This window comes from Thalassophryne amazonica, unplaced genomic scaffold, assembly GCF_902500255.1.
Source record: "Thalassophryne amazonica unplaced genomic scaffold, fThaAma1.1, whole genome shotgun sequence".
In the NCBI taxonomy this organism is placed as follows: Eukaryota; Metazoa; Chordata; class Actinopteri; order Batrachoidiformes; family Batrachoididae; genus Thalassophryne; species Thalassophryne amazonica.
In genome coordinates this window covers 603,851-618,563 of record NW_022986243.1, presented here as the reverse complement: position 1 = coordinate 618,563, position 14,713 = coordinate 603,851, and the positions used below count along the sequence as shown (strand labels likewise).

The following is a 14,713-nucleotide window of genomic DNA, read 5'->3' as shown; positions in this document are numbered from 1 at the left end:
ACAATCGGATGAAATCCCTAGGACGAGTTCGTTCAAATGTAAGTAGTGGAAATGGCCAAAAATTGCAAAAATTTGCTCAAAATCGAAAGTTAAAATGGCTGACTTCCTGTCGATATTTCACCATGACAGTAAGAGACTTTTTTGTGCGTCCTGGCATGGTAAATATGTGTACCGAATTTCGTGAGGCTACGACGAAAAAAGCCCAATTCCGAGGGGTTTTTGAAAATTTCTAGGGGGCGCTATTTCGCGATTTTTCTGCGACCATGTGCGACGCCCCCAAAATATCGAATTTCGGATCTGGCCGGACGACTTTGGAAAGTTTGTTGAGTTTTTGAGCATGGCAAGAGGCCGAAATTTCAATTTCAAGAGTGAGAATAATAATAATAATAATAATAATAATAATAATAATAATAATAAACAGCGCAATTAAAACAGGGTGCTCATAGAACTTTTTCCTACTCGGGCCTTAATAATAATAAATAATAAACAGCGCATTTACAATAGGGTGTTTCTGGGACTTTTTCCTACTGTGGCCCTAATAAGAATAATAAGAATAAGAATAATAAACAGCGCAATTACAATAGGGTTCTCGTAGGAATTTTTCCAACTCGGGCCCTAATAAGAATAAGAATAATAATAAGGAGCGCAATTACAATAGGATCCTCGTGGGACTTTTTCCTACTCGAAGACTTCGAGACGTAAACATCCGAGGAGTTCTGGGTTATCCGAGTGTGAGCAGCGTGAGAAGAGGCAAAAGAAACTTTGAAAACTTATTTTTTTCTTCGGAATCGGACTAAACGGACAATGGCTATGGATTAAAATACAACGTAAAAAAAAGGATATTGGACCTTGGACTTATGTAAAACAGTAACTTTCAGCGCAGTTTGGGACCGGGGCTAGCGGTTAGCCACGCTGCTACCAGGTGAGGTACCAAGCAGGGTAAACAGCCGAAGACGAAATCACTACAAAATGGGACCAAAGAAAAGCTCGGTGGTGGAGGAGTCAGAGGAGGTTAAAAAGGCGCTTGAGTTAGTGTCACTGGACGTAGATGACATAAAGAATAAGCAGGACAAGATACTCAAGCTAGTGGAGGAAGTCGCGCGACTACGAGCCTTATTAGAGGACAAGGACAAGAGGATCGAGGCTCTCGAGAAGAGAGTTGAGGACTTGGAGCAGTACTCAAGGATTAACGATGTGGTTGTGACTGGTTTAAAGATTAAACCCCGCTCATATGCCCACGCAGTGGCTGCGGGCAGTGATCTCGAACCTGGCGAGATGGAGGAGAGCTCTGTGGAACAACAGGTCGCCGCGTTCCTGGCGTCCAGGGACATTGATTTGGACGTAAACTGTCTTGAAGCTTGTCACCCTCTCCCTACGAAGAAAGGCGCTCCTCCTGTGCTTATCATGAAGTTTCTCAACAGAAAGGATAAGGTCACATTGTTGAGGTAAGGATGAAAATTGAAAGGTACGAATGTTTACTTGAAAGATCACTTAACAAAAACAAATGCAGACGTTGCTAAAAAAGCCAGATACTTAAGGAAAACAAACAAAATTCAGAATACATAGGTCAGAAATTGTAAAGTCTTCATTAAACTGAATGGGTCTCCTGAAGTAGCTAAGGTGCTGCTGGTTATTAAGGACATAAAAGAGCTGGAAAAATATGAAATATGAGTCAATAATCAATCAATCAATCAATTTTTTATATATAGCGCCAAATCACAACAAACAGTTGCCCCAAGGCGCTTTATATTGTAAGGCAAGGCCATACAATAATTATGTAAAACCCCAACGGTCAAAACGACCCCCTGTGAGCAAGCACTTGGCTACAGTGGGAAGGAAAAACTCCCTTTTAACAGGAAGAAACCTCCAGCAGAACCAGGCTCAGGGAGGGGCAGTCTTCTGCTGGGACTGGTTGGGGCTGAGGGAGAGAACCAGGAAAAAGACATGCTGTGGAGGGGAGCAGAGATTGATCACTAATGATTAAATGCAGAGTGGTGCATACAGAGCAAAAAGAGAAAGAAACAGTGCATCATGGGAACCCCCCAGCAGTCTACGTCTATAGCAGCATAACTAAGGGATGGTTCAGGGTCACCCGATCCAGCCCTAACTATAAGCTTTAGCAAAAAGGAAAGTTTTAAGCCTAATCTTAAAAGTAGAGAGGGTGTCTGTCTCCCTGATCTGAATTGGGAGCAGGGTTCCACAGGAGAGGAGCCTGAAAGCTGAAGGCTCTGCCTCCCATTCTACTCTTACAAACCCTAGGAACTACAAGTAAGCCTGCAGTCTGAGAGCGAAGCGCTGTATTGGGGTGATATGGTACTACGAGGTCCCTAAGATAAGATGGGACCTGATTATTCAAAACCTTATAAGTAAGAAGAAGAATTTTAAATTCTATTCTAGAATTAACAGGAAGCCAATGAAGAGAGGCCAATATGGGTGAGATATGCTCTCTCCTTCTAGTCCCCGTCAGTATTCTAGCTGCAGCATTTTGAATTAACTGAAGGCTTTTTAGGGAACTTTTAGGACAACCTGATAATAATGAATTACAATAGTCCAGCCTAGAGGAAATAAACGCATGAATTAGTTTTTCAGTATCAGTATCATCTGCGTAACAATGAAAATTTAAGCAATGCTGTCTAATAATACTGCCTAAGGGAAGCATGTATAAAGTGAATAAAATTGGTCCTAGCACAGAACCTTGTGGAACTCCATAATTAACCTTAGTCTGTGAAGAAGATTCCCCATTTACATGAACAAATTGTAATCTATTAGATAAATATGATTCAAACCACCGCAGCGCAGTGCCTTTAATACCTATGGCATGCTCTAATCTCTGTAATAAAATTTTATGGTCAACAGTATCAAAAGCAGCACTGAGGTCTAACAGAACAAGCACAGAGATAAGTCCACTGTCTGAGGCCATAAGAAGATCATTTGTAACCTTCACTAATGCTGTTTCTGTACTATGATGAATTCTAAAACCTGACTGAAACTCTTCAAATAGACCATTCCTCTGCAGATGATCAGTTAGCTGTTTTACAACTACCCTTTCAAGAATTTTTGAGAGAAAAGGAAGGTTGAAGATTGGCCTATAATTAGCTAAGATAGCTGGGTCAAGTGATGGCTTTTTAAGTAATGGTTTAATTACTGCCACCTTAAAAGCCTGTGGTACATAGCCAACTAATAATGATAGATTGATCATATTTAAGATCGAAGCATTAAATAATGGTAGGACTTCCTTGAGCAGCCTGGTAGGAATGGGGTCTAATAGACATGTTGATGGTTTGGATGAAGTAACTAATGAAAATAACTCAGACAGAACAATCTGAGAGAAAGAGTCTAACAGCTACAGCATCCAAAGTTGTCTTCAATGAAGATGTAAAACTATTGACGAGATACTCTATCTCACTTACAGAGTTTAGGTAGCTACTCTGCTCTGTGTTGGTATATGGCATTAGAGAACATAAAGAAGGAATCATATCCTTAAACCTAGTTACAGCGCTTTCTGAAAGACCTCTAGTGTAATGAAACTTATTCCCCACTGCTGGGTAGTCCATCAGAGTAAATGTAAATGTTATTAAGAAATGATCAGACAGAAGGGAGTTTTCAGGGAATACTGTTAAGTCTTCAATTTCCATACCATAAGTCAGAACAAGATCTAAGATATGATTAAAGTGGTGGGTGGACTCATTTACATTTTGAGCAAAGCCAATTGAGTCTAATAATAGATTAAATGCAGTGTTGAGGCTGTCATTCTCAGCATCTGTGTGGATGTTAAAATCGCCCACTATAATTATCTTATCTGAGCTAAGCACTAAGTCAGACAAAAGTTCTGAAAATTCACAGAGAAACTCACAGTAACGACCAGGAGGACGATAGATAACAACAAATAAAACTGGTTTTTGGGACTTCCAATTTGGATGGACAAGACTAAGAGTCAAGCTTTCAAATGAATTAAAGCTCTGTCTGGGTTTTTGATTAATTAATAAGCTGGAATGGAAGATTGCTGCTAATCCTCCGCCTCGGCCGGTGCTACGAGCGTTCTGGCAGTTAGTGTGACTCGGGGGTGTTGACTCATTTAAACTAACATATTCATCCTGCTGTAACCAGGTTTCTGTAAGGCAGAATAAATCAATATGTTGATCAATTATTATATCATTTACTAACAGGGACTTAGAAGAGAGAAACCTAATGTTTAATAGACCACATTTAACTGTTTTAGTCTGTGGTGCAGTTGAAGGTGCTATATTATTTTTTCTTTTTGAATTTTTATGCTTAAATAGATTTTTGCTGGTTATTGGTGGTCTGGGAGCAGGCACCGTCTCTACGGGGATGGGGTAATGAGGGGATGGCAGGGGGAGAGAAGCTGCAGAGAGGTGTGTAAGACTACAACTCTGCTTCCTGGTCCCAACCCTGGATAGTCACGGTTTGGAGGATTTAAGAAAATTGGCCAGATTTCTAGAAATGAGAGCTGCTCCATCCAAAGTGGGATGGATGCCGTCTCTCCTAACAAGACCAGGTTTTCCCCAGAAGCTTTGCCAATTATCTATGAAGCCCACCTCATTTTTTGGACACCACTCAGACAGCCAGCAATTCAAGGAGAACATGCGGCTAAACATGTCACTCCCGGTCTGATTGGGGAGGGGCCCAGAGAAAACTACAGAGTCCGACATTGTTTTTGCAAAGTTACACACCGATTCAATGTTAATTTTAGTGACCTCCAATTGGCGTAACCGGGTGTCATTACTGCTGACGTGAATTACAATCTTACCAAATTTACGCTTAGCCTTAGCCAGCAGTTTCAAATTTCCTTCAATGTCGCCTGCTCTGGCCCCCGGAAGACAATTGACTATGGTTGCTGGTGTCGCTAACTTCACGTTTCTCAAAACAGAGTCGCCAATAACCAGAGTTTGATCCTCGGCGGGTGTGTCGTCGAGTGGGGAAAAACGGTTAGAAATGTGAACGGGTTGGCGGTGTACACGGGGCTTCTGTTTAGGGCTACGCTTCCTCCTCACAGTCACCCAGTCGGCCTGCTTTCCCGGCTGCTCGGGATCTGCCAGGGGGGAACTAACGGTGGCTAAGCTACCTTGGTCCGCACCGACTACAGGGGCATGGCTAGCTGTAGAATTTCCACGGTGCGGAGCCGAGTCTCCAATTCGCCCAGCCTGGCCTCCAAAGCTACGAATAAGCTACACTTATTACAAGTACCGTTACTGCTAAAGGAGGCAGAGGAATAACTAAACATTTCACACGCAGAGCAGAAAAGTGCGGGAGAGACAGGAGAAGCCGCCATGCTAAATCGGCTAAGAGCTAGTAGCTATGCTAAGCTAGCGGATTCCTAAAAACACGCAAAGTGAATAATGTGTAAATAATTTAGAGGTGATTCAGCAGAAGGAGTGCTTTAGTTAAGGCACGTAAAGATTACACTGGGAAACAAATCGTAATCTAGATAACTAGATCAATCTAACTGCGCAGATTAAACAGCTAACAGATACAGCAAAACACCGCTGTGCTCCGGAACAGGAAGTGATACAATACCGCAGTGAGAGCCAACCACCAGTAGAGGCAAGCGAGAAGCGTTTTCCTACTCGGACCAGAATAATTATAATAATAATAATAATAATAAACAGAGCAACTACAATAGGGTCCTCGTAGGACGTTGTCCTTCTCGGGCCCTAATAATAATAATAATAAACAGCGCAATTACAATAGGGTCCATGTAGGACTTTTTCCTACTCGGGCCCTAATAATTAATAAATAAATAAATAAATAATAATAATAATAATGAACAGCGCAATTACAATAGGGTCGTCATAGGACGTTGTCCTACTCGGGCCCTAATAATAATTAATAATAATATTAATAAACAGCACAATTACAATAGGGTCCTCATAGGTCTTTTTCCTACTCGGGCTCTAATAATAATAATAATAATAGCAATAAACAGTTCAATTACAATAGGGTCCTCATAGAACTTTTTCCTACTCGGGCCCTAATAATAATAATAATAATAATAATAATAATAATAAACAGAGCAACTATAATAGGGTCCTTCTAGGACTTTTTTCCTACTCGGGCCCTAATAATAAATAATAATAATAATAATAATAATAATAATAATAATAATAAATAGCGCAATTACAATAGGGTCCTTGTAGGACTTTTTCCTACTCAGGCCCTAATAATAAATAAATAATAATAATAATAATAATAATAATGAACAGCGCAATTACAATAGGGTCCTCATAGGACTTTTTCCTACTCAGGCCCTAATAATAATAATAATAATAATAATAATAGCAATAAACAGTGCAATTACAATAGGGTCCTCGTAGAACTTTTTTCGACTCTGGCCCTAATAATAAATAATAATAATAATAAACAGCGCAATTACAATAGGGTCGTCATCGGACGTTGTCCTACTCTGACCCTAATAATAATAATAACAATAATAATAATAATAATAATAATAATAAATAGAGCAATTAAAATTGGGTCCTCATAGGACTTTTTCCTACTCGGGCCCTAATAATAATAATAATAATAATAATAATAAATAATGAATAATAATAATAAACAGTGCAATTACAATAGGGTCCTCGTAGAACGTTTTCCTACTCGGACCAGAATAATTATAATAATAAACAGCGCAATTACAATAGGGTCATCGTAGGCCTTTTTCCTACTCGGGCCCTAATAATAAATAATAATAATAATAAACAGAGCAACTATAATAGGGTCCTTCTAGGACTTTTTCCTACTCGGGCCCTAATAATAAATAATAATAATAATAATAATAATAATAATAATAATAATAAATAGCGCAATTACAATAGGGTCCTTGTAGGACTTTTTCCTACTCGGGGCCCTAATAATAAATAAATAATAATAATAATAATAATGAACAGCGCAATTACAATATGGTCCTCATAGGTCTTTTTCCTACTCGGGCCCTAAAAATAATAATAATAATAATAATAATAATAATACCAATAAACAGTGCAATTACAACAGGCTCCTCGTAGAACTTTTTTCTACTCGGGCCCTAATAATAATAATAATAATAATAATAATAATAAACAGAGCAACTACAATCGGGTCCTCGTAGGACGTTGTCCTTCTGGGGCCCTAATAATAATAATAATAATAATAAACAGCGCAATTACCATAGGGTCCTTGTAGGACTTTTTCCTACTTGGGCCCTAATAATAATAATAATAATAATAGCAATAAACAGTGCAATTACAATAGGGTCCTCGAAGGACGTTGTCCTTCTCGGGCCCTAATAATAATAATAATAATAATAATAATAATAAACAGCGCAATTACAATAGGGTCCTTGTAGGACTTTTTCCTACTCGGTCCCTAATAATAATAATAATAATAATAATAATAATAGCAATAAACAGTGCAATTACAATAGGGTCCTCGTAGAACGTTTTCCTACTCAGGCCCTAATAATAATAATAAATAATAATAATAATAATAATAATAATAATAATAATAATAATGAACAGCGCAATTACAATAGGGTCCTCATAGGTCTTTTTCCTACTCGGACCCTAAAAATAATAATAATAATAATAATAATAATACGAATAAACAGTGCAATTACAATAGGGTCCTCGTGGAACTTTTTCCTACTCGGGCCCTAATAATAATAATAATAACAATAAACAGAGCAACTACAATAGGGTCCTTGTAGGACTTTTTCCTACTAGGGCCGTAATAATAATAAATAATAATAATAATAATAATAATAATAATAATAATAAACAGCACAATTACAATAGGGTCCTTGTAGGACTTTTTCCTACTCGGGCCCTAATAATAAATAAATAATAATAATAATAATAATAATAATAATAATAATAATAATAATAATGAACAGCGCAATTACAATAGGGTCCTCGTAGGACGTTGTCTTACTCGGGCCCTAATAATAATTAATAATAATATTAATAATAATAATAAACAGCGCAATTACAATAGGGTCCTCATAGGTCTTTTTCCTACTCAGGCCCTAAAAATAATAATAATAATAGCAATAAACTGTGCAATTACAATAGGGTCCTCGTAGAACTTTTTCCTACTCGAGCCCTAATAATAATAATAACAATACTAATAATAATAATAATAGTAATAAACAGAGCAACTACAATCGGGTCCTCGTAGGACGGTGTCCTTCTCGGGCCCTAATAATAATAATAATAATAAACAGCACAATTACAATAGGGTCCTCATAACCCTAACCCTAACCCTAACCCTACTCGGGCCCTAATAATAATAATAATAATAATAATAATAATAGCAATAAACAGTGCAATTACAATAGGGTCCTCGTAGAACTTTTTCCTACTCGGGCCCTAATAATAATAATAATAATAATAATAATAGCAATAAACAGTGCAATTACAATAGGGTCCTCGTAGAACTTTTTCCTACTCGGGCCCTAATAATAATAATAATAATAATAATAATAGCAATAAACAGTGCAATTACAATAGGGTCCTCGTAGAACTTTTTCCTATTCGGGCCCTAATAATAATAATAATAATAATAACAGCAATAAACAGTGCAATTACAATAGGGTCCTCGTAGAACTTTTTTCAACTCTGGCCCTAATAATAAATAATAATAATAATAATAAACAGCGCAATTACAATAGGGTCGTCATCGGACGTTGTCCTACTCTGGCCCTAATAATAATAATAACAATAATAATAATAATAATAATAAACAGAGCAATTAAAATTGGGTCCTCATAGGACTTTTTCCTACTCGGGCCCTAATAATAATAATAATAATAATAATAATAATAAATAATGAATAATAATAATAAACAGTGCAATTACAATAGGGTCCTCGTAGGACGTTTTCCTTCTCTGGCCCTAATAATAATAATAATAATAAACAGCGCAATTACAATAGGGTCCTTGTAGGACTTTTTCCTACTCGGGCCCTAATAATAATAATAATAATAATAATAATAATAATAGCAATAAACAGTGCAATTACAATAGGGTCCTCGTAGGACGTTTTCCTTCTCTGGCCCTAATAATAATAATAATAATAAACAGCGCAATTACAATAGGGTCCTCGTAGAACGTTTTCCTACTCGGGCCCTAATAATAATAATAATAATAATAATAATAATAGCAATAAACAGTGCAATTACAATAGGTTCCTCATAGAACATTTTCCTATTTGGGCCCTAATAATAATAATAATAGCAATAAACAGTGCAATTACAATAGGGTCCTCGTAGGACTTTTTCCTACTCGGGCCCTAAAAATAATAATAATAATAATAATAGCAATAAACAGTGCAATTACAATAGGGTCCTCGTAGAACTTTTTCATACTCGGGCCCTAATAATAATAATAATAATAATAATAAACAGAGCAACTACAATCGGGTCCTCGTAGGACGTTGTCCTTCTCGGGCCCTAATAATAATAATAATAATAATAATAATAATAATAATAAACAGCGCAAATACAATAGGGTCCTCGTAGGACTTTTTCCTATTCAGGCCATAATAAATAATAATAATAATAATAATGGGCGGCACGGTGACTTAGTGGTTAGCACTGTTGCCTCACAGCGAGAAGGTTCAATTTCCGTGGTCTTTCTGTGTGGAGTTTGCATGTTCTCCCCGTGTCTGCGTGGGTTTCCTCCGGGTGCTCCGGTTTCCTCCCACTTCCAAAGACATGCGGGTTAGGTGGATTGGAATCTTTAAAATTATCCGTAGGTGTGTGTGTGGGTGTGTCTGTGTTTGTTTGTCTGTCTGTGGCCCTGTGACAGACTGGCGTCCTGTCCTGGGTGTACCGCACCTCGCACTCTATGGCTGCTGGGATAGGCTCCAGCCCCCGCGACCCTTAATTGGACTAAGCGGTAGCAGATGAATGAATGAATGAATGAATGAATAATAATAATAATAATAATAATAAACAGCGCAATTACAATAGGGTGCTCGTAGGATTTTTTCCTACTCGGGCCCTAATAATAATAATAACAGCACAATTACAACAGGATCCTCGTAAATGGTAAATGGACTGCATTTATTTCAGGCTTTTCCATCTGCATCAGATGCTCAAAACGCTTTACAATAATGCCTCACATTCACCCCGATGTCAGGGTGCTGCCATACAAGACGTTCACTACACACTGGAAGCAATAGGGGATTAAAGACCTTGCCCAAGGGCCCTTAGTGATTTTCCAGTCAGGCTGGGATTTGAACTGAGGATCTTCTGATCTCAAGCTCAATGCCTTAACCACTAGACATCACCTCCCCCACTTTGTCCTACTTGGGCCCTAATAATAAACAGCACAATTACAATAGGGTCCTCGTAGGACTTTGTCCTACATGGGCCCTCATAAATAATAATAATAATCATAAACAGCACAATTACAATATGGTCCTCATTGGACTGTTTCCTATTTGGGCCCTAAATACACAAATATAAATACCAGACATACTGGTTTACTGTCTACTGCTGTTGCTCTCCTTCCTGGCCTCTGTCTTCCTGTTACTCCTCCTCCCCCTGAGTGAGGAGTTGTACAGTCTAATTGCATGAGGGACAAAGGAGTTATTCAGTCTGTTGGTCCTGCACTTGGGAAGGAGCAGTCTGTGGCTGAAAAGGCTCCCCTGGTTGCTGATGACGGTGTGCAGAGGCTGACTGGCATTGTCCATAATGTCCAGCAGTTTGTCCAGTGTTCTCTTCTCTGCCACCATCACCAGAGAGTCCAGCTTCATGCCAACCACAGAGCCAGCCCGCTTGATCAGTTTGTCCAGCCTGGATATGTCTTTCTTGGATGTGCTCCCCCCCCCCAGCACAGCACGGTGTAAGAGGATGCTGGCTACTATGTACTGGTAGAACATCCGCAGGAGTTTCCTGCATATGTTAAACAACCACAGCCTGCTCTGTCCCTTCCTGTACAAGTGGTTAGTGTGGGTTGTCCGGTCCAGTTTGCTATCCAGCCACAGCCTGAGGTACTTGTAGGACTCCACAGCCTCCACCTCAACTCCCTGGATCAGAACTGGTCGTGGTCTTCTGAGCTTCCGAAAGCCAATGACCAGCTCCTTTGTCTCCGTGGTGTTGAGCTGTCGATGTTTTGTGTGGCACCAGGCAGCAAAGTCCTTCACTAGGCTCCTGTCCTCCTCCTCTCTGTCATCCCTGATGCATCCAACAATGGGTGTCATCTGCAAACATCTGGATGCGACACAGCGCTCAGAGTTGTGAAAGATGGAATATTCCATTTAACCCATCCTTAAATGGAACATTCCATCTTACACCTCATGAAAGATTCTCGCCCTTGCACCCATAAACATTCATTATTTGTTTTAACAACTAAATAGATCCTTGTCATTTGATATTAAGAATGGTCTTAGCAATGGGTCACCCCACTGAATCTGTTCTGCTTGAGGTTTCTTCCTGACTGCTGTCTCAGGCGGGTTAACAAGGTCAGTCCTTAAATAAGCAAAGCTCCTTGAAGAAGCTCTGCTGTGGTTTGGCTCAATATAATGAATGCAAATGTGAGCAGATGAGTGTGAATGTGAAGGGGTGAGTGTGAGCGGGTGAATGCAAGTGTGAGCGGGTGACTGAGTGTGAGTAGGTGAATGCGAATGTGAGTAGATGAATGTGAGTGTGAACAGGTGACTGTGAGTATAAGCAGGTGAATATGAGTGTGAGCGGTTGAATGCAAGTGTGAGTGGGTGAATGTGAGTGAATGGGTGAGTGTGAACAGGTGAATGTGAGTGGGTGAATGTGAATGTGAGTGGTTGAGTGTGAATGGGTGAATATGAGTGTGAGCAGGTGAATATGAGTGTGAATTAGTGTGTGCGAAAGCGTGAATGCGAGTGTGAGTGGGTGAATGCAAGTGTGAGCTGGTGAATGTGAATGTGTGACTCCGAGTGTGAGCGGGTGAATATGAATGGGTGAATGTGAGTGTGAGCAGGTGAATGGGTGAATGTGAACAGGTGAATGTGAGTGTGAGCATGTGAATGTGATTGTGAGCAGGTGAATGTGAGTGTGAGCAGGAGAATTTGAGTGTGAACAGGTGAATGTGAGTGTGAACGGGTGAATATGAATGCGAACAGGTGAATGTGAGCGAGTGAATGTGAGTGTGAGCAGGTGAATGTGAGTGTGAACAGGTGAATGGGATTGTGAATGGATGAGTGTGAATAAGTGAATGCAAGTGTGAGCAAGTGAATGTGAAAGGGTAAATGTAAGTGCGAGCAGGTGAATATGAACGGGTGAATGTGAGTGCGAGCAGGTTAATGTGAGCGTGAGCGGGTGTGTGTGAACTGGTGAGCGTGAGGTGTGATTCAAGCTTCTGTTGAAATCAGTCAAATTGTGGTAGTGACACTTACATCTGTGAACCCTCCCCCCCCCCCACTCACCGCTCCAGACATCCAGCTGGCAAACTCGCTGCTCACATATGCTGCTAGGTTTGCGATTTCTGCTGGTTTTCCAAGACGACCAACTGGGATCCGACCAATCATTGTTTTCCAGAAGGTGCCTGTGGGGTCCAGACGGCTGAACGCCCCCTGAAGACAACGAGAATCAGATAGACAAGAGGACAACAGAACATAAACACAGACATTGGACACCTGGATGGTACCTTGGTTCTGATTGGTCCAGGCTGGATGATGTTAAACCTAAGGCCATAGTGCCCCCATTCTGCTGCCAGAGACCTGGCACAAACAACAAGGTGGTTGAACAGTCAGGAATGGCTCAAGTCAGTTGAGAGTGAACACAGAGGTCAGAGTTTAAAGCCCTGGTCAGACTGAATAATAAAGCCATGAATAATGACCCATGTACCAATAACCCCTCCCCTCCCGGGTTAACGATGAGGCGTTTAGCAGACTGACATTGTTAAATAGGTGGCTGGCCAAATTTTGTAGACAGCAAGGCTTTAGTTTTATTGATAACTGGCCATCATTGTGGGGCCGCCGTGGCTTGCTCATGCCAGACAGCCTCCACCCTACTGGGGAAGGTGCCGCCATCTTGTCTGCAAACACAGATACAGCTCGACAGGGAGGGTAACATTAGGATTTTACAGCTGGCCACAGAGCAGGTGATTAGAGACCCTGCAAGGTTTATGACAAATGTGGGTGTGGAATCCAATTGCTTAGCAGGGAAATTGGTGCAGAAAATCTACTATGGTGATAGTGCAGTTTATCTGCCAGGGAGGGAAAGTCAACAAGTTGAGACTGTGGCCTGCTTCTGTAGACGTGTCCATAAAAATCATAGAGGGTTATGCTTTGCAAACTTAATACCCATTACTACATTGGATGATGTTGAAATTGAGGATGGTCCAGTGGTTGTTCCAACAATATCAAAGATTTTGTGTCTACTACCTACAACTCGCGTGGAATGTCTCAAAACTAAACCTACTTCCAGGCAACTTATATATGCTACTCTGGAACCACCCCTAAACCCAAACAGTCCAACTGTCAACCACACTGAGGTCCTTAGTCTGGGTCTCATTAACATAAGATCACTGTCCTCAAAATCACTGTTGATTAATGATCTAATTATTGATCATCACTTAGATATGATTGGGTTATGTGAAACCTGGCTTAAACCTACAGCTGTCCTCCCCTTAAATGAGGCCTGCCCACCCGCATATACATGTAGTCACGTCCCTCGTGATGCGAAGCAAGGTGGGGGTGTTGCTCTTATTTATAAATCCAGGTTTAGTTTATTAGCTGTTGGGGGTCACAAATATAACTCGTTACAAAGGATTGTGGAGTGAGCTTTCATAAGTGTATTACATGTAATATTAATGACGTAGGGAAATGACTGTCATGATCCGGCCCTTTAGGGCCATTTCCCATTAGTATGGATTTGTATCCATTTCCGTGTTCTGAGCCCCTGTGTGGTTATTCATGTCATGTCTTGTTATCATGGTCTTTCTTCCTTTATGACTGGTTTGGTTTCATTTATTTACTGTATATTATTTGCTTGCCACGTATATAGTTTTGCCTTTTTATATTACATTTGTTCTCTTTCACTCGTGTCTCTTTAGTTACTTCAGTCTTAGTTTAGTTTTGTTTTTCACAATTATTGTATTATGCTTTAGTCACTGGTTTTTGGTTACTATTTACCTTCAATGTTTTTATCTGATTATGTTCCTTTTGTTATTTAGTGCATTTTCCGTTTATCCTTTATTTTGTGTAGTCCTTCATTTACATCAGCCTTAATCTGTTGTGTGTTGGGGGGCGTGGCTGGATGTTTTGGTGTTCTTTTCTTTTCTTTACTCTCCAGGTGGCATGAGGGCTGATTTGTCTGTGAAGAAGGTGCTGGCTGAAGAGTCTTCACCCTCATCAACATCATGGAAAGCACCTGTGAGTGGTGCTCACGTGCAACCTGGACGACTTGCAGCTGAAGCAGATAATTGGATGGCGTTCTGCATTTAAGTCATGTGTGATTCAAGCAGAACTGCCGGGAACTCGACCTTGTGACGTTCGTTTGTGAGACGCTGAGGACCGCGCCTGGGTCTTGACACATCGAGCCCGTGAAGCAGGGAGGGGTGAGGACACATGCTGTCAGCACACACGAAAGGTAATTAAGTGTTTAAGTAATTGTTGATAGTAACTTGGTGTTTTGTTACACAGTATACTGGAATTGTGAAGAGAATTGTGCAGTTTGCTTCTCACTGCTGTGGCGTGAAGGATAAGTGATCCTCCACTTGTTGTGAGAAGCTGC

The 14,713-nt window shown here is 40.1% G+C and overlaps 1 protein-coding gene across 1 annotated transcript in view; it reads right to left on the bottom strand.

The window, feature by feature from the left end:
- Positions 1-14,713, bottom strand: part of decr1 (2,4-dienoyl CoA reductase 1, mitochondrial) — a 178,379-nt gene that overhangs the window by 41,982 nt on the left and 121,684 nt on the right. Inside the window, exons 7-8 of the mRNA XM_034165307.1 lie at positions 12,624-12,696; positions 12,403-12,549 (exon numbers count right to left, since the gene is read on the bottom strand). Coding sequence (XP_034021198.1) covers positions 12,403-12,549; positions 12,624-12,696 — 220 coding nt within the window. The remainder of the gene's footprint in view (positions 1-12,402; positions 12,550-12,623; positions 12,697-14,713) is intronic.